General features: G+C 36.7%; 1 protein-coding gene and 3 long non-coding RNA genes across 4 annotated transcripts; 1 reads left to right on the top strand and 3 right to left on the bottom strand.

Annotated features, from left to right (window-relative positions):
* Positions 1-7,697: 7,697 nt before the first annotated feature.
* Positions 7,698-8,432, bottom strand: LOC126633190 (uncharacterized). Its single transcript, XR_007626975.1, has 2 exons — positions 8,156-8,432; positions 7,698-8,045 (listed from the first exon to the last, which is right to left on the bottom strand). It is a non-coding gene; the product is annotated as an uncharacterized LOC126633190 (long non-coding RNA).
* Positions 8,433-8,908: 476 nt separating this feature from the next.
* Positions 8,909-9,853, bottom strand: LOC126633189 (uncharacterized). The gene is made up of 2 exons (XR_007626974.1): positions 9,507-9,853; positions 8,909-9,182 (listed from the first exon to the last, which is right to left on the bottom strand). It is a non-coding gene; the product is annotated as an uncharacterized LOC126633189 (long non-coding RNA).
* A 4,490-nt stretch (positions 9,854-14,343) lies between these two features.
* On the bottom strand, positions 14,344-19,021 carry LOC126631572 (uncharacterized). Its single transcript, XM_050301693.1, has 14 exons — positions 18,961-19,021; positions 18,348-18,476; positions 17,774-17,986; positions 17,472-17,527; positions 17,341-17,380; positions 16,956-17,077; positions 16,782-16,868; positions 16,598-16,690; positions 16,223-16,318; positions 15,957-16,085; positions 15,314-15,416; positions 14,960-15,043; positions 14,734-14,840; positions 14,344-14,657 (listed from the first exon to the last, which is right to left on the bottom strand). Exons 1-14 carry the CDS (start codon positions 18,982-18,984, stop codon positions 14,546-14,548), a joined length of 1,395 nt encoding a protein of 464 aa, XP_050157650.1. The 5' UTR covers positions 18,985-19,021; the 3' UTR covers positions 14,344-14,545.
* LOC126631573 (uncharacterized) lies at positions 14,917-17,095 on the top strand. Its single transcript, XR_007626398.1, has 3 exons — positions 14,917-15,033; positions 15,953-16,108; positions 16,947-17,095. It is a non-coding gene; the product is annotated as an uncharacterized LOC126631573 (long non-coding RNA).
* Positions 19,022-20,624: the final 1,603 nt, after the last annotated feature.

Here is a 20,624-nt window from a genome sequence, read left to right as displayed (position 1 = left end):
TATTTAATTATATTACATTTAATTTCATAAATTAATTTCCTTTAATTTTTGTAATTATATTTTCTAGGTACGCCAAGCGGAGGAATTGTATATGGAGGACAACTTGAAACCCTTTAGTCATCACGGTTGTTGGGAATTGTAAAGGGTGGGTGTTATTTGAAGATCCACCTCAAGAAAGAGTTGGTCCTATGCCGGTGTTAGAAAATGCATCTTCAAATGCAGTTGGGGATGAACATGGATCTCCTACCATTCAAGAAACAAGGGTAGAAAATCCGTCTTTAGGTGAAGGTTCCATACCTAGGGCTACGGGACGAGACAAGGCCTGAAAATTGATGGAAAAGGGCAAGGCAAAGGATGATTACGCCTTTCAACAGGAAATGGCATCCTCATTGTGATTAATGGTGGAGCAAAATGCCTTTGCACCAGAAGAAAGGAACTGTAGGCACGAAAAACGGCAAAACAAATACAAGAAGAGATGGATGATAGGAACATGCAAATGAACATTTCGGATTACACTCCAATGAGTAAGTCATATTTTGATAGGAAAAAGAGGGAAATTGTGGCCCAACGGGAGTTGTGTACATCTGACTATACTCCTACAATGGCGGATGATGATGATGATTATAGTCTTTAAATTTAAGTTGTTGTAGTTTTAAATTTAAGTTGTTGTAGTCTTTCATATTTAAATTGTAGTTTTTAAATTTAAGTTGTCGTAGTCTTAAATTAAAATAATAAATTATGTTTGGCCTATGGCTCTTTGGCCCTCTCGGTTGGAGATGGTTTTTTGTCACACGGCTATGTTTGGCCTATGACCCTTTGGCCCCCTCGGTTGGAGATGGTATGAAATATGGCATGTCACTGTTCATTAAAATATAATTTCTTGGAGGGCTATAGGGCTAAAGGGAGCTATCTAGCCCTATACTACAAAACAACATAAACCCAAGAAGTAAGGATTTAAATCATAATCCAATAATTAATCAAACCCCCTCTTGGAAGTAGCTTATTCTACTTCAACAAAGTTGGACCTCATTTACAGACGAGTTGGAAAATGTCTGCAGCCAAATCCAATTTGGCCCGGAAAGGCTCCAATTTGGCTCGTACCCGTCGGAACCCTAGAATGGATGAGCTTCGATTCTCCTTCCTGAAGGGTGAAATCGACTTCGAATGCCTCCGATGCTCAGGCACTGTTCTTGGTGATTTTGACTTAAAAACCCACGAATTTGGGTGAAGATGGAAGATGGAGGGTTGAGGAAGAGGTTGCATGTGTTGTATGGTGATGATTTGACTGAAGAAATGGCGAAATTTGCTGGAATTTGTTGGGTTAGGTGTGCCGGTGCTAGGACCGACGGGAATGAAGCTTTCCTTCCTTTTTCTTTTTCCCTTCTTCCCCTTTTTCTTTTCTCACGCCACCCCTGTGGCTTTTTTTCTTCTTTTCTTTTAGCCACTGCCGTGGCTTTTTCTTCTCCTTTCAGTTTTTTTTTTTTTTTAGCAACACAAGTTTAAACGTCCGTAATTATATCGTTATAATCCGGACTCGTAAATGGTTTTCGCCTATGCGTTCGTGATCTCGATATCTATTCAACAATATAATTTGTGACCTCGAATGGTCTACGGATTTTAAATAATTAATTTCTCAAAAAATATAAAATCTCAATAATACCAATACGTATAATATAACAGTGAAATTCAGGAACGAGATTTCACACCACCATTACCCACAAGGGTAAAGGAATAGCACCACTGCTTGATAACTGGAAAATCCCTATGTGTGTCAACCTCCGTGCTCCGTGGCAAGACAGACTGGCAAAAATGCCCAACCTTTACTCACATCGAGAAAACACTCCCAATAGGATTACTTGCTCAAAAATCGAAGAGGCACCGCTCTCCGAATCTTGAGAGCCAGACTCCCACCACGATTGCTTTCTCAAAAATCGAAGAGGCACCGCTCTCCGACTCTTGAGAGCCAAACTCCCACCAGGATAACTTGCTAAAAAATCGAAGAGGCATCGCTCTTCGAACTTCGAGAGCCAGATTTCCTTGGATAAAGCTTGTCTATAATCTTCACACGCAACATCAACTTTCCAGATACCACAGACCACTTTTTCAAAGTGCTCTGACAAATTTAAAACACGTGAATCTTGTAGCTCCCACTACATTGTTATGATTGAGAAGTACTTACTTGGCATTGCTCTCAAGTACTCATCTTCAACATCTTATACTTCTAGAAAAGATACCACATCTGCCTGAGGACCAGATAGTGTAAGTGAGAAAGATACAAGGAAGCATGTGGAGACAAGCGCAACAGAACACGTGCCGATTCATCTATTACTTTGTCAACAGCAAAAGTATCCCATATCATCAAAGTCGAACGCACTCTTGATTTGATGGACTTGTTTTGACCCTCAAATTCTTGAGTCGGCCTTATACTCTGGAGGAAACCAGAAAACCCTCAAGTCCAGTTTAAGAATAAGCTTGTGGAAAGTTACTTTTTCAAAAGAAAAAGTATCTCATATCATCTCTTCTCCTTTTTCTTCTCTTTATCTTTCTTGCTGCCTTCAAGATAGGGAGAATGAGAACAATAAGCCAGAACTCAAAATCAAACCGCTGATCTGAGACTGATTGCTTGGAATTCAGATTGCTTACCTTGTCTGTCACCTCTTTCGATAGATCTACTCGCTCAGAGACTTTGGGGACTTCTACTATAGGGTTTGTATCGCACTTGACCAAGCTTGAAACTATAAGTAAGCTTCAAGTGAAATTGATACATTACCTTGTGCATCTCCATTGGTTAAAGATATCACCCCTAGATGGAGGAAAAGTACTTCCAGAGAAGATGCTACATCTTCCTATAAGACAGATAAGGCAAGTGAAAACGATACCACACTTCGGTACTTAGAAGTTTCGTGATTACTCAGCGGCTTGGATCTTGCAAGTCCCCAGCCGAGGTGCTTCCCTCACTCGAGAACTTAGGGGAGCACTGTTTGTACCATACTTGACTAATCCTGAAACTACCAAGCACCAGTCAACGTTATACCGTCAAGGACCCAGAAGAGTTTCCCTTCAACCAGGATGCCAATCACAGTGCGACACATGTCAATATCAGAGGCCAATCATAACACGACACGTGTCAATGTCAGAACAAAGCTAGAAACTCTCTTCTATAAAAGGAGATCATTCTCCCACAATAATCCCTAATATCATTTATACTAAATCATTCACTAGTACTCACTAAAGAAGAGCTTGAACCTATGTAATGAGAACTCATCTACTCCGTGGACGTAGCCAGTTTGGGTGAACCACGTACATCTTATGTTTGCTTCCCTGTCTCTATCCATTTACATACTTATCCACACTAATGATCGGAGCAATCTAGCGAAGGTCACAAACTTGACACTTTCTGTTATACCAAAGTCCTAGTTGATTTTGTGCATCAACAGTACTAAAATGCTAAAACACATTCAAAAGCTTTGCATTCAAAACTCTTACTGATCAGACCAGTACACTATTGTCAAGCTTTTGTTTGGCTTCAATGGAACACTTGTGATACCAAGCTTATTACATTCAAATCTAATATCAGTCCAGTACATCTTCAACATATATTGCATACATATATTTGTATACGTACAACAACTGAAAATAAAACTTTAATTACTGCCATAATGACAAATATATGAATATATCAGTCCATGCTTATTCAAAACATAAAGGCAAAAATGAAATGAAAGAACAACCCTTACTCCCATATAGCATCAGAATCAAATGAGTAAATGACTCCCATATTCATGACATGATCCTTGAACACTCCAATAGCCAAAAACTTTGTAAGAGGATCTGCAATCATTGACTTGCCTTCACCTCTTCCTTTATAGACAAATATTTCATGTCCATCATGTAAGAAGGATGAAATACAAAACTGTGATCCAAGTGAGAAGGTAATCAAAGGTCATATCAATGCCACTTGTCAAGAGATTAAATAGGCTGTTATATGTAGTTAGTTGGAGTCTATTTTTCTTATAAGATTTGTTAGAGATATAGTTGGTTGGTATAAGGAGAAGGTTAGAGTAACTTGCTCTGCAAGTCTTGTAACAGCAACACCTATATAGGTGATCATTGTAATCCATTGAGTAATCAATCAAGAAAACATTTCAGCTACAAATCTCTCTCTCTCTCTTCCTCTCTCTATCTGTTTTTTCTGCATTTTACAGTAATCTTCATATGGCATAAGGATATAGCCAAGAGGAAGGTGTATATTACTTGGAAACATTTAACCCTGTGGTAAACCTACAACAATAAGGCTGATGTTTGCATTAACTGCTCAATTCAAATGGTCTTTTAGGCAATTAGATGTAAAAAATGCCTTTCTATATGGCATACTTCAAGAATAAGTCTATATGGCACAACCTCCATGGTTTTAGAGTTCAACACATCCATCAAATTATGTCTGCAAGCTTCAAAATCATTATATGGTCTAAAACAAGCTCCCAGAGCTTGTAATGAGAGATTTACAAGTTTTTTTCACCAAGTTTAGGGTTCCAAGTTTCACAAGCTGATGCTTCTTTATTTATGCAACAGTCTTCAAAAGGAACTGTCTTATTGCTTCTGTATGTTGGCGATGTAATTCTCACAGGTAGTAGTTCTCAATTGATCAACCAAGTTATCACAGCTTTCACTGTAGAGTTTGAAATGAAAGATTTGCGTATATTACCCTATTTTGTAGGATTGTAGATTAGTTATACCTCAGAAGGATTGTTTGTGTCACAGACAAAATATATCAATGAGTTGATTGATAAAGTGGATTTGTAGGATTCTAAACCATGTGCTACACCATGTCTACCTTATCACAGGCAACTCAAAGATGATGGGAAGGCTTATCACAGTCCTGAACAATATAAGAGTGTTGTTGGGGCACTTCAATACCTCACTTTTACAAGACCTGACATAGTTTTTTCAGTAAATCAAGCTTGTCAATTCATGCACAATCCTATGGTTTCTCATGTGATTGTAGTTAAAAGAACCATTCGACATCTCAAAGGTACATCTACCTATGGTATTCATTTCAAACCAAGACCAATGCATTTGCAATCTTATAGTGATGCAGATTGGGCAGGTGATCTAAATGATAAGAGATCAACTTTGCAGGTGATCCAAATGATAAGAGATCAACTTTAGGCTTTGTAGTGTTTCTTGGTTTAAATCCTATTTCTTGGGCATCTAAGAAACAACGTACAGTTTCTCGATCTTCCACAGGACTCTAGCAATCACTGTTGCTGAATTGCCTGGATTGGACAACTCTTATGTAATGTTCATCACCAATGATATATTGTGATAATGTTTCAGCCATTGCACTCTCCACAAACCCTGGGTTTCATGCTAAGTCAAAACACATTGAAATAGACTACCACTTTATACGTGAGAGAGTTACTCGAGGAGAACTTTAAGTTCAACATGTATCATCTACAGACCAATTAGCAGACATTCTTACAAATGGCTTATCTGCACCATTGTTCCAACAACATTGTAGCAATCTCATGCTCAGTTCCCTAGAGCATCAGATTGAGGGGGGATGTAAGAATGATGACATACAAAACTGTGATCCAAGTGAGAAGGTAATAAATGGTCAGATCAATGCCACTTGTCAAGAGATTAATAGGTTGTTATATGTAGTTAGTTAGAATCTATTTTTTTATAAGATTTGTTAGAGATATAATTAGTTGGTATAAGGATGAGGTTAGAGTAACTTGCTCTATAGGTCTTGTAATAGCAACACCTACATAGGTGATCATTGTAATCCATTGAGTAATCAATCAAGAAAACATTTCAGCTACAAATCTCTCTATCTCTCTTCTCTCTCTCTCTTCCTCTCTATCTATTTTTCTGCATTTTACAACAATCTTCATACATCATTCATACATGTTTATGTTACACCTTTTGGCAAGAAACATAAACAACCATCATTTGAAAATAGATTATCTAGCCTTCTTGTATAATAGTAATGTAAAAGATTAAGAAAACAACCAAGATTTCAAGTCTTTGGACAAGAAAACAGTCAACTTAATTCTCGTTAAAATGTTATATCTTAAAAATCTCAAACCATTTAGACATTCATCTCTTTGGAAAAGAATATTGACATGTTATGTGTTTTAAAATCATAATTTATATAATACAGTTCTTGAAGTCTTTTCACTTTACTAAAAAACATATGTACAGAAGTATGCACTACAAAATCTAGCTCAGAAGTTTTTCCTGAGGAAGTAAACGTTAGTGTAGAAAATACTATCGTAAAAGACTTTATTGTTATGATTGCAACCATCTGAAGAAGCCAAGAAACATTAGGCAAAGAAGTTAGAAACATCAGTAAAGTAAATCCCAAAAACCTATCAATTATAAAATATTTTTTGGTCAAAACTAATTAAGCAATTTTTAGCTCAAAATTACCTCAAAATTCGAGCGGCCGTGAAAACAAGATCATTTAATTATGCATGTTTACATGGATGTGGAAAGTGACAATCCATCCTAACTGTGGCCAGTGGCCAAACTTAAGAAAATTCCCATCCGTTCAAGGTAGATAAGGAAGAGCAAGGAATGCCGGATAAACATTCCCTTGAAAAACAAATGAGGAAATACGTGTTAAATCACAGTCCTAGTCAACGCCAACTTTTGTGTTTATCCTTCTTTATAAATTTGAATATAAACTGTTAGTTAGTATCCGTGAAGAGAGAACAATGTAATCTATATATTACTTAGACTAGAACCTTTTGTACTCATGTATATTTACACGGCAAGATTAATCACAATACTCACAACTTCGGCAAATACTGCTTTTACCTTCTTGTTCTTCACTTTCACATGGTATCAGACTTTCATAACATGTTGCTCTATAATCAGCACTACCTAAACGCTCTCCAAAACATGTAGGTCCAGACGCAATGAACAATCCAAACAAGCACACATGTTCAACCAAATAAAGTATACAGAACATCCAATATAGAAAATAACACATAGGCACAGCAAAAACAATGAGGGGAAAAGTAGTTGTAAGTCACCTGGACATGCTCTTTTGTCAATGGAGGAATAGTTGCAATCAGTCGGTCCTCATCCACTTTAGGATTTAACCCCAATGGGGATTCAACAATGACAGTCTCTAAGTTTGATAAGGCTTCATGAGCCTGAGCTTGAAGATGCAAGTTTTCCAATTCCAATGGCCTATACGAGCTCATAGGCCAACCGACACAGACTTGCCGTGTCTTCTTCATGTATAATCGAAAACGTCGTCGCCTCTGCCACTATGACCGAGACCAACTGCAATAAGTTATTCTTGTAGGCATCGCTATTTTGGCTTCGTTTCATTGTCGATAGGAGTAAAAGGCTTAGAAATTGAATCATAATTCCATGTATCCTTTCCCAGACCAAAATTTCCATAAAATCCCACTTCGGTGAAGATTTAATAAACATTTGTCCAATTGTTAAAATTGCGTGATGGTTTGTTCCTTCAGCCAAGCTCCAACAAAACCAAGACACCATTGAGCAAGACTTTGGGAGTGAGAATTTAAAATTGGCAACATGCTTGGACCACCCATGCACGGGTGGAATTTGAAACTCGAATTCAAAAGATCCAAAACCCAACTCCATCAACCACACGAGCACAACAATCCATCCCAGAAAAACAAAAGAGAAAACCTCAAACATCAGTTGAAGAATTCTAGTGCCCAGGATCAAAATATGATCAATGACAATAATAATTAAAATAATCGAATTTATTAAACATTCCACCAAAAACTATGTTCTAATTCACAAAACAAACCACTCAAAATATTCCCTTCTTTGAAAGGAAATATATGCATGTTATGAGTCATGACCAATGAGTTACAATTTCATGCAACCTAATTTATGTAACAATGTTTATCAGAAACTCATTTTGATGTGGTTTTGACAAGCAATTGCCCATCGGTGCAATTCCAATGCTTCCTTAAATCTCTTCAAGATATTCTGCAAACACTGAGGATGGAGTGATAACCAAGTTTGAATCCAAGTAGACTAACCTTGCTCTGATACCAAATGTTAGACCTATAAATGGTTAGTCTTCAACAAGGATCACAAACCACATATCTTAAATATAACATTTAAAGAGTGGGATGAAGAAAGAGATCGATCATACATGAGGATGTCATCAATCAAGCAGCAAAGATAGCAACACCAAGAGAGTTTTCTACTGACTGAGGAACCTGATATCAAAACCCTAGCGATAGTTCTAGATCTTGTTGTGGACGTAGTCTTCCTGTGAGCAAGGACACGTCCTATATATGCAAATTACCCAACTGCATCCCAACTACCATGGGATGGTTGAAGCCTAAAAACCCTCCGCATTTATTTAGTTGTAAAACCGTAACTAACGCATGTACACTTAGTGTCCTACAAACAAGAAGATTAGCATCCTTAGTGGTTTTGACTTTAACTAATTAATTCCACGTCAATTATTCTTATCATGATAGAGTCCTTACACCTCCTGGTTTGCTTCACTGTGGTGGTGGCGTTTTGTCCTGGAGTGGCTAGTGGTGGTGTTATGTGATGTTGTTGGTCGTTGTCTGCTTGGCCATCTTTTGTTTTTAATTAGGCTTTTGTTCTCTTTAGGCATGTTGTAATTTATTTATTTTTTGTGTCTTTATATTGCCTCTTTAATTGGATATGTAGAAACTGTGTTATATACTTACTTTCGCTGAAAAATTATACATCAATTTCTTATCATGCCAATTTGTTGGGCTTTTTGGCCATTTCCAACTGAAGGGGTTAAACATAACTCTTTCCATAATTATATCCTTGCAGGAAATTAATTTTTAATGAGCAGCCTCAATAATTTATTATTTTTCTATATAACATAACTCTTTCCATAACTCTTTTCATATAACCAAAATGGCTAAACATAACTCCCTCAATAATTTATTATTTTTCTAATGAGCAGCCTCCTTAATCTTCATTAAGGTGGTGGCAAATTGGCAATAGTGTGTTAGAGACTTACCATCCATGGGACTGCCAAAAGGGCAGCTTTATTTCCTACCAGAAGATTTTGGGCATTGAGGTATATTTGGGGTAGTGCAGTAACATAATTGGGATATTTGATGCGTTAAAGAACTTTGCTGTCCGCGAATTCCATTGCTTGAAACTAGTTTTGCTGCTCGTGGATTTCACTGATCATTTTTCCGGAGAATGAAGAAAACAATTTCAAATTTGAGCAATCAGAATGTATGTATGTATATTAATGTCTAAGTTCGACAAAAATCAAAGGGCTCATAGTCACATAATATATGATATTTATCCATTAAGACCAAATAAATGACTAATAATAATAAATAATAACTATTCGAGTTTCAAGTCATGTACTGTCAGAGACAGAATCAAATAGTTTCACATACAACAGGTAAATTGTTATCAGAATATATGCATTGCATCACTTAAAATTACATATGAGGAGTTGAAAAGAGAGAAAGAGAAGATAGCACAAGTAGTAGTACCTGGTGAAGAGAGTGAAGGACATCGTAGTCAAGAGCGCTGAGAGTTGGGCAGCACCGCAATGGCAAATGCAAAGAAAAGGGATGATAAGAGTTGAACAAGAAATATTGGCCCTTGCCGCTGACAAAGAGACAAAGAGAGTGTTGTGTTGGTCTTGTGTTGGATCGACGAGGAGGAGGAGGAGGAGGCGGGACAAGATTTCAGATGATGATGTTATTGGAGTCGAGGATGAGGGGGATGACTAGGAGTATTTAGGTTGGGGTTAGAATATCCAGATAGCATGCAGCACCAACCCAGCAAAACGGGTGGGTATCAGGCGAAGCTTGGCCAGTCCGATAACTCTTTGACCATATTTTGGCCTAGTAAGCTACATTGATTTTTAGCCTAGCCTTTGGCTGGGGATAGATTTTGTTCAAATCAGGCCATATTTTGGCCCTTTTACCTTTTCGCCATCTCCAATGAAGGTGATCTTAAACTTCCATCTTTATAACATTTCTTTTATTAATGAAGTTCATGTTGACAAAACAAAAAGTACTTCAAGCAGAAGCATTCCTAAATGTGTCTTAGGCAGTTAACCAAACAACATATCATTGGCAATATGTTGTTCCCAACGACAATGTTGAGAGTTGTCCCACATTGGTGAGGGACAAGGTTTGCTATGTGCTTATATGGTCTTGGGCTACTCCTCGTATTGCCATTTGGTTTTATGGTGGAACCTCAATTTCATCATGGTATCAGAGCGGGTTGTCCTCGTGTGAAGCCAAACGGCCACACGAGCTCTACGTCACCCAGTTGTTGTCCACGTGTAGGCTTGAAAATCCGCCACACGTACGGGGGCGTGTTGAGAGTTGTCCCACATTGGTGAGGGACAAGGTTTGCTATGTGCATATATGGTCTTGTGCTACTCCTCATATTACCAATTGGTTTTATGGTGGAACCTCAATTTCATCAGACAACGTCTCAACACAATTCTCGGCGTCATGGTGCTATTCACATACCATTTTTAACCTTCCACACAAACTTTGCTAATTTTTTATTTTTCCAATACTTTAATTCATTCAATTTGATGGCTAAAAATGGAAGAGTGTGTGAAAGATAAAAAAAAATCAATATAATTACACTAACACCTCTTAAGGTCTATCATATTTTAACAAAACCCCTCACATTTAAAACATTACATTAACACCCCCTGATGTTCTAGTTCACTTACGTAACCCCTCAATGACACGTTTACCTTTAAGGTGATGTCAGCTCTACAGGTGTTGTATAAAAGTGAATAAGAACCTCAGAGAGTTACTGTAATGTTTTAAACGTGAGAGAATTTTGTTAAAAACCAATAAATCTAAAGGGTGTTAGTGTAATTATGTGGCACCACCCTAACAATAATAAACTACCTTAACCGATCAGAGAGTCCCTTAGACCTCTGTTTGGAACAGAAAGTGCAATCCCAGAAAACGAGAATCGTACATAAATAGGGATGGGCAAAATACCCATGAGTTTGGGTAATCGCAGTTACCCGCCCATTTAAAGTTCACGGTTATGGTTATGGGTAACCGTTTAGACGAATAAACGGTTATGGGTATAACTGTTTATCCGTGAAATTTAAATGGATGGTTATCGGTATTACCTGTGGTTATAACGGGTATCCATTTACCCATTTAATTTAATATATGTAAAATTAAAAAAAAAAATTTAAAAACCCTAAATTTTCAATCTCTTTGCGTCTCAAATGCCCTGTCTCCCGCTCATCTCTCCCTCCTCGCTGCCCTCTCTCATCTCCGCCGCTCATCTATTAAATTAACCAATTTCCGTAATTAATCCTTTACAAACATTGACATGCGAGAAGTTGTGTATATAAATATTCTTGCTATAATTAGCTCCTCCAAAGTGATTAACAGCCGCCCAACCTTCAATCTTTCTCTCAGGGAAAAAGATAATTATGACTTCAGGTATGTTTCTTTTGTGCTGGCTTTAGTTCTTATATGTTTTTCTTCTTTTCTTATGTTTGCATTTGTTGAAGATCAAGGTTTAAAATATCGATGATATCGGAAATATCGGTAGTCCAAAAACACGGATATTTCGATGGAAATATCAGGATATTATCGATATCGATAAAAATTGAATTAAAACCACGGAAATTGTAAGAAAAACTTGGAACTTTTTATTGAAACTTTGCAGGATGTTTATTTAGTCAATTATCTATTAGTTTATCACAAAAAATTGGAAGGAAATGCATTGCATGATGGATTTAACTGATTTAAGTTGATTATATAGCGAGCTGACAAACATTATGAGTGTAGAAAATATGTAGTAATTAATGAAAGAAGTTTAAACACACCATAATCATTTATATATAATGAATTAGTACAATATTTTACACTTTATACATTGCATAGTAAGATACATGAGTGACTTAGTACCACATAGAGTTCCTATCAAAGTCTAAAATATCGATGATATCGGAAATATCGGTAATCCAAAACCACGGAAATTTCGATGGAAATATCGGGATAATATCAATATTTTAGACCTTGTTGAAGATACAAAATAGCTAGGGTTTTGCATAAATTTATATATATATATTGGGGGATTAGGATCAATTACTTATTGCATAAAACCGTGTTTAGAAACGGGGACATATCTCCTTCTTCGCTATTATAATTAAAGACTTGCTTAGTTGTAACAGAAAAATGTTTGTGATAATTTGATTTCTTTTTTAATTGGGTAGTTGTGTTTTTGTGTGTGCATGATTTTTGTTCGGAATTGCAATGTCGAATATGAGTCGAGTTCTTGTTTTTGTTGTTCGGAATTGTTTCTGTTTGGTGCAACTAATGAGATTGTTGTGTAGGCTAATATGTTGAATTTTTTTTTGGTAGGCTGATGATGCATCTGCTAAAAGAGCTGAAGCAGAGAGGAAGCGCGCGGAGGACATTGCTGCAGGGACAGTGTAAATGAATGGCCGAGAGCCTTTCGTGCACGAACCTTGGGTTTTTTATAACACTATTTATTGAGGTTAGTTTTTTTTTCAAGAGAGAGATTCTGTTTTCTTTTTTGTTGAATGTGTTAAATTGGTGGTTAAATTTTAGAATGTATTATTATCTCATTTGAATTTTTGTTATCGGGTTTTTGGAAATGAATGTATAGTGAGAAATCAGAACCTAGTTGAAATAATATCACGTATGCCAAGTTCACTCTTCTTTGTGGACAAGCGTAAGGTCTATGCCCCATTGCACAACACTGATCTCTTGACATGTTTCAAGCCTTGGAATTCTTGACTTAGCTTTGTAGACCAATCCTTTCCCTTTTGCATTTGGATTCAGCACCCACAGAGTTCCTACCACATGTTCGAGTACTTGGAATGTCTCCTTGATCACTTTGAACACCTCAAGCAGCAGCTGGCTCACCTTGCCAACCCATGTCTAGGGGCTTAGAAACAGCTCTCTTGTTGCCATGGCGCAATACCCTCTTTTCTTAGATATTTTTCAGTGTGCCGGGAACATGACTCGGTAAACCAAGTATCATAATACAACTGTTTGGATATTTAAAAAAATAATAATAATTCAACCACTTGTATACCAGGCTGTTTTCCCATATGTTGATTTTGGGGTTCCCTTGTTGCACACTGTTCTTCAACTCTCTTCCACCATTGACGTGCAGTACTCTGCAATTTGAGCTGTACAACCAACACTTTTCTATCTTCTGCATGCATCTAGCCAAAAATAACAGCAACTTAATTCCTGGACCGTTTTCCAAAGCACGAATCAATCAATCTTCCAATCTGCCTCTATCACACCCATTATGGGGTCCAGCATCATGAAAGGGGTTTTCGTCTTACACGTACTCTTCTTCATCCTTCTGGCTACTTTCCAGTATGTCGAAGGGTCTGCGTCGGCATACTGGAATCTCCATACGGGCCTCTGCATGTTCCTGTCGTTGAAGAGCTTGCAGCACTCTTGACAGATCTTCAATCATACGCCTCATCTCATCCATCTCTGCTTGATAGGTTTGGTTTCCATGGCCACAACCTCGTCCCCGGCCAGCCATGGTGCAGAGCGAAGCGGTGAACCTGCCCTGGTACCAATTTCATGCTGCACAGAATCTTTACGCTACTGTCCTGCATCACCTAGATTTTAACTCTCAAAAGGACTGGGCATACCATAAATTACAATCTTGTTTGAGGACTCTTAGTACAGAAGTACTACGGAAGGCTTCAAAGCCAATCAAAACATAGTACACAAACCAAATTTTTACATCTCTGCAGCAAAGCACCAGGGAAAACCAGAACCAAACTCTGTTTGAACACCGAACATAGAATCAGGAATACGCAAGTATGAAGCTCTAGTATGAGTGTCCCTGACCATCTACCAGATTACAGATCCCTAACTGCCCCCTGTATAGAAGAAAATATCCGCTCTTCTATTTTTGCATCACTTACAGGCCATCTATTTTTTCTTTGTTTCCACAAATGGTAATTCAAGCCTCCCTAGACAAGCTTGATGCTTTAAGCTTATGTCGACGATTGTTTGTATAACAGATTTACACCTAGTATTCTTTCCTTTCAAAAGGATCTGTGGTTTCATGTCCATTCTATCTCCACCAATTATGTTCTTCCTGGCCACTACTCATCCAATCAATCAAATATTAAGCTAAGAGATAATAGCATTTTGGTGTTCCTATTTCGTAATGGATGTTCTACGAATTTTCAGTACTTATTGGCATTTGACCTATTGCACATCCTTTTCCTTGAAACTAAGGGGATGATGTGTTCTTATTCAATTTTTTCCTCAGCCATAAAAAGTAAATTATGATTGTATATAGATTTAAAGCATCTGCATACACGGAAACTGCAACTAGATAGAAATATTTTTTGGTAAAAATTTTAAATAAAATTCTTAGGATCCTTTAAGAAATCCATCAAGGAAAGACCTTAAACAATTGTCAAGGACTATAATGTCAGAATAACACATTGGCATTTTATTATTGAACAATAAATCACGGCAGGACCAACTCTTGCCGGACAAGTTAAAGTTGACCAAGCCAACTATTTCTTTGCATGAGGATTCGGCTCGGGTGCTAGCAACATTCGAAGATGCGGGTCAATAGGCAATCCCATCGCCTCAAATGCTGGATCATAAAGACTATTTTTAATTTGCCTGAAATCATAAAAACTATAATCAGTTTAAGTTTACCAAGAACAGAAAGATGATCATTCAATAAAACTTCAAATACCTTGGATTAGGAGGAACTGCATAACTGGTGAATAGAGTTAATTCTTTTTCTTGTGGTTCAAAAGTACTCCTGTTGACTTCCCTATGACTAGAGGCTGCTGAAGTCCTCTGCATTTCAGTGAAAGATGATTTTATCAGTGATAATAATACAATGTTGATTCTGAAACCCTTTCCCACGGTTAAACCGTTGCAAAACCTAATGCAATGCAGTACTGAAAAGTTGCTACCTTTGAGCATTTGGCCGGGGATGACACTTTTATTGGTCGTTTGCCATGTTGTTTTTCAGAAAACCCCTGTTCTGGTATCTCTCCCTAAAACATTTTTTATTCTTCAGAACCCTTATTTATGAAAACATACTCAAGTAAAGAATGTTTATGTCGATTGGAGAACCCCTTTACACACAATGGTAGAGTTCTTACAATATATTATATACTGCATCTTATTGCTTGGTGAAGACTCATGTTGGTTGGGAAGTCAAAATTCAGTGTGATCCTTATGAAGTTTCCCAATGAAAATAATGTAGGATATTTGACGATAGATTCAGAAACTTATTTGAATTGTTGAGTAAGGAAGCCTCTTACTTGCTCAGTTAGGGAGTTTTGAAGTTGACTGCTCCTCTTAAAACTGCTATCACTTGTAACATTAGATTGATTCATTATCTCTTCAAGTTGGATGGGAGGAAACCTGCAAAAAAAAACAAAATTCAATATAAGAAATAATTCTGTAAGGGTTTCTTCATAAATTTAAGCGATTAACATAGGGTAAAATGTTTTGGATGTAAAAGCACCAAGAGAAGGTTGATAGATGCAGGCCAAGATCTGGTATTGCATCGTAAACCAACATCATCTTAACTATGAGATGACCTTTGCATAGTCCAAAGTATTTTAGTTGGTTGGTGCTATCCACACACCTCTTTTTATACACACTCTTTCTATTTCCAGCCTTTTGATCGAGTGAATTGAAGGAGATCAAAGGGCAAAAATTAATAGGGTGTGAGAGGTAAAAAAAGGAGAGGAGAAGAGGAGGGGGGGGGGGTGCCTATTGTGTGTGTCGAGCATCACCCCTTTAGTTTCAGTGAAAGGTTTGTTTCTAATGGGCTACGTAAACAATTTGTGTTCTTTAAATGAAATATTAAGATTAGTAATATGTTCCATTCTTTTCTAAATTCCTTGTACTTACCCTGAAGGAATAAATAATATAAGCAAATAAGGATCATGCAGGTACCTAAAGGGCATCTGAGTTTTGGAAGGCGCAGAGCTGTGATGCGGAGGATCAGCTATGTTAGGCAGCACAGACGGCCTCGGCCTTATAGGGATAGGGATAGAAGGTCGTGACTTAGCCACTCCACGAGGCCTAAAAAAGACATATAGATAATCGTAAGCACACCCCTCCCATCAAGTAATCTGTTTACCAATTTCCCCCAAATTTTTACTGCAGTATTACACTTTCATATATAGATTCATAGAAGAATTAAACTTTTGATTGCTAACCTAGACTGCATGAGAGGATTAGAATTATAGTTTTGTGCCTTCCGTGCAAGGGCCGCCTTCCCTTTGTTAATTTGTTCCTGTTGTCGAGGCGGGGCCCTGCATTTCAAAATTAAGATTGAACTATATTTCGATATGCTTTTCAACATTTTATGTTTATGGTTATCTTTATTGAATATTTATTACAGAAAAGCCTATCTTTGATATATAGGAGAAAATATAATTGGTAATGTTGCATTACCTTGCCAGAGATGATTCCAGTACCCAGATCCTAAATGCATTATATTATACAATTAAGGTTTGTGTCTATGATCGATTGTTATTTTTCTGATAAGCCGCATTTGAAAAATAAATTAGGAAAGAAGAAAGATCAGATACCCGGAATCCTCCCCTACTTGAAAAGGATTTTCAGGGACTTGGTTCATTTGTTGTGGCTGATTCAGCAATTGTAGGGTGTATTGGGGTTGGGGTCTAAATCAGATGCATACGTGTACAAGTTAATAAAATTACCATAAACAAAGATGTTTCCGTGTTCACTTTGCAATATTTGATTTATGTGTACCTTATTTGTGCAGCTCCATAGGATACGGAGTTGTTCCCTTGTGGGTTAAAAGCTCCATAACCTTGTATAACTTGATTATGTCGGGGCCTAAGTTGAATCATCACATCAAAAATAAACATACGTCAATGTTATAAGAGAACTAAACAAAGATTGTGATTATGTCAGGTCATGTACCAAAACCCGGGTGGAATCAAGAGCTGTGTAGCAGGATTGACACTCTGGGGATAGAAGAAAGCAGCTGGCTGCTGGTTGAGGTAGGACGGCCTCTGATTCCCACCACTGTGGCCTGCCATCATCTGGTCATAGAAAACAAGTATACGGCAGTGGTATCAATGTCATCAATCTTGGTGAAGTAAAATGAAACTGAAACAGTTTGGGAATTGATTTCCGCACACCCATTTTCTCTTTCTGCACACCCCTGTTTATTTCTGTCAATTGATTCTCCTTTGTTTGTTCATTCCAATGACCAGAAATAAATGAGCGGTGTGCAGGAGAGAAAACAAGTGGAAATCACTTCTTATTTACGCTAGTCTTTGAAGGGTTAAAACAAAAAACTCACTGTGCTTGTGGCATATTGATTGGGCCCCAAAGTTAGAGACCTAAGAATCAAGCAATTTTTCATTCAATCAGAAATTATGCTAAGAATTTATTGCAATGAATTCCTTTTTCAAAAGAATGTGATTGACATACAGAGGCAGTTGCTCCTGTTCGTGAAATGGCTCCACCATGACATCACCGACGGGCATCTGTTCGTCAAAATGTCAAAAGATAGTCAGTAGTGGTCTAATTATCAAGGTATATCATAGTTTGTAGACGACTTGATGTAGGACTGAAATTTGGATGTGAAATAACCCAATTTCCATCCTATATCCGGACTGATAATTGTTGATGCGTATGAATCACACACCATGCCGTTGGTACTTGATGAATTAGCATAATAATAACCTTTTAAATGGAAAAGCAATAATAAGTTTGAGGTATGATACACGTACCTGCACCGGACGATACGGTGGTGTACTGCTTGATATGAGAGGGTTGAAGAAGAAAGATGTTCCCACGTTCTCGTTTTGAGGATATGGAAAATGAGGGTTAGAGGACTGATAGCTTGAAAATCCAGCAGCTCCAGGCATGAGATTTTGAGTTGAATTTGCTGGATTCAGACCGTACCAGTTATTTCCAGCTGATGATCCGAACTCTTTCTCCTCCTATGTGAAAAGTGCAAAAAAAATAAATCAAAAAGTAAAATAAAAAGTCATCATCAAACATCAAATTAGCATAACCCTAAAAACATCACAACCTTCTTCATAGTTAGGGTGATGCTAGCATATATCTTCTTCTGAAGGTTTATACCATTACAATGTGCAGTCACACAAACTCGAAAACGAGGTTGAGAGATGCTTTATAATTATCAGAGTTCGACATGTTATGTTACATAGATTATTAGTGAAGGTCATGCATTCAAACACGAATCCACACAAATATGGGTTAAAATTGATTAGTTTGACGAAACGGATCATATTATCTGGCAAATTACCGTTCAAGTCATATTATGCTTTACTGTCTTACCATGTGTGGAGGATAGGGTTGGCATGCTCTTGGAAGCAGATGACTGAAGGTTACTTCCGGCAACGGCGGCAACAAGAAGTTCGGAGCATCAGAAATCGGAGGAAGTGAGTCTTCTGGATTAAGTTGAGCCTAATAAACATCAATGAAAAAGAAAGAAAATAAATGTTATTGCTCCCATTCAAATTTAATTAACAATGCTCATACTACTAATGCACATAATTAAGCTTGTAATATTCTCAATGGTTAGTACAACATTATATTCCCAATGTCCCAAATTGGTTAATTAGGGTTTGGAGTGTGTCATATCTATGCTTTCTGTTTGTAAAAGACAATTGAATCCAAAACCAGTTTCTAATAACCAAAGCCTATACAATTATGCAATCATCATAATTTTGTTCCTTTACTAGACTAGAGCTATCTCCACCTAGGTTGTAGAACTTTATTTCGTTAGAACAATTTTTAGGTTCGTTAAACGCAATGCGTTGAACTTTAACACTACTCACGTGAGATCCACCACGTAAAAATGAATTCCAAACACTATATTCTGGTTCGTACGTACTCGATAATCTTTAGTTAATTGAAGACATAATTCAAATGAGTAAACAAAATATACCATCATTTCAGGGTTACTCCCCATTGCCTCAGCATATAGATTAGAAAATGAAATCCCATTTGGTACCAAGTTTGCAGGTTGCTCGTGGGAAGGGTTGCTAAAAAAGTTATTGAATTCTGCCTCTGTAAGGCTCTCTGTTGACCTTGTTGGATCCACAAGCTGAGGGCTATCGGTTGATGATCCCAAGTCAACAACATCTTCCTGCTACATCAACACATTACGTCGTAAAATAATTAGAAATATAAACCTATTTGTATCATATTTACTGTTTGTTTATGTAACATTAATTATTTACTCATGCCAAATATCATATCTCATAAACTGGTTAACTAAACTAGTGAAACAGAAAGTGTTATAAATTTAACAAAAAATTAAAAGAAAATGAGTAAGTGTTTCACTGCAGTATTGTTCTCCAAGCTGAATTGATGCTCGAATGGATCACGTCCAATGCCAGACGACTGACCACCTTCCATCTGATCACAGTTTGAAATAAGAAGTCAGCTTTATAGTATAAGTTCATACTACAAACTATATATATATATATATATATATATATATATATTTTTTTTTTTTTTTTTTTAAATTTTGGTTGAATTGATACTACAAATATTGCATGTGTGTGTACGTAGAGGCCAAAATTTGGTTAATTACACTGAAGAGAATTATTCATTAAAATGATTTTCGACATTATATTTTTGTTGTTCTAAGTGAGACACTCCCGTACGCGAATCCAAATCTCACTTGGACAAAGCAAAACCTTCATAAGTGATGTTATATAGATTAAAGCTATGTTTGGATGGGGAATTTTCAAGTCCCGGAGTTTAAGACTAAGTTAATAAAGAATGGTCTCCAAAAATTGGATACAAAAGATTATAAATCATTTACCCAAACATAGCCTAACTGATCATCTTTATGCCTTAAAAAGATGATTATTCCATGCAAGTTATTTGATTAATTTAGTGTAAATTGACATGAGCAAGCATAAATTTTCTTTCATTAGAAAAGCATAAATTAACTTTTTTCTTTCTGGGGTAAAAAGGAAGCATATATTTCTTGTTATATGAAGTAAGTGGTGTTTAGCCATGCTACATGGATAAATAACCATATTATTCCTACATTACCATATAAAAACCAACACAAAAGTATTGATAAAATTAATCGACAGAACCAAAACCGAATACTTTGAGAAATAAATAAATTTTTGTATAATATATGGGATTTGGTAGTAAAGACAAGTAATGCGTTCAAAATTACATGGCATTTATGCCATTAATTATGTTCACTAAAAAAAATATTTTTTTATAGGAAAAAATTAAAAAGAAAAAAGCCATCGAACAACTAAAATTACAAAACTTTTAAAACCAAACCAATTCGCCTCAATTTACAATATATAGGGATATTTTGCTCACTACTTTCAAATGATGGTAACGCTCACCACTCTTTTTATTATCATTGAATATGTTTAAATTTCGAGATCTGTATAGTAGATAGACACAAATCTTAAAATTTAACCTCACAATAAGTAGAGTGGTAAGCATTACTACCACTTGAGGATGGTAAGAAAAATACACCCTATGTATAAGATGATAAAAATATAACTCCTCTAAATACAAAAATAATTGATGAAAGGTGAGTACTTTTTTATTGTCAAAGAGGTGAGTATT

The sequence above is a fragment of the Malus sylvestris genome, chromosome 8 (assembly GCF_916048215.2).
Source record: "Malus sylvestris chromosome 8, drMalSylv7.2, whole genome shotgun sequence".
NCBI lineage: Eukaryota > Viridiplantae > Streptophyta > Magnoliopsida > Rosales > Rosaceae > Malus > Malus sylvestris.
This window is presented reverse-complemented; position numbering and strand designations above follow the sequence as displayed.

Excerpts from the sequence above, each read along its gene's own strand:
- LOC126631572 (XM_050301693.1), bottom strand. The coding sequence starts at position 18,984 with ATGGGGAGTAACCCTGAAATGATG. Across the intron at positions 16,086-16,222 it reads AATCCTCTCATGCAGTCTAG|GCCTCGTGGAGTGGCTAAGT; the intron begins GTTAGCAATCAA and ends TGTCTTTTTTAG. Across the intron at positions 14,841-14,959 it reads CCCCGGCCAAATGCTCAAAG|AGGACTTCAGCAGCCTCTAG; the intron begins GTAGCAACTTTT and ends ACTGAAATGCAG.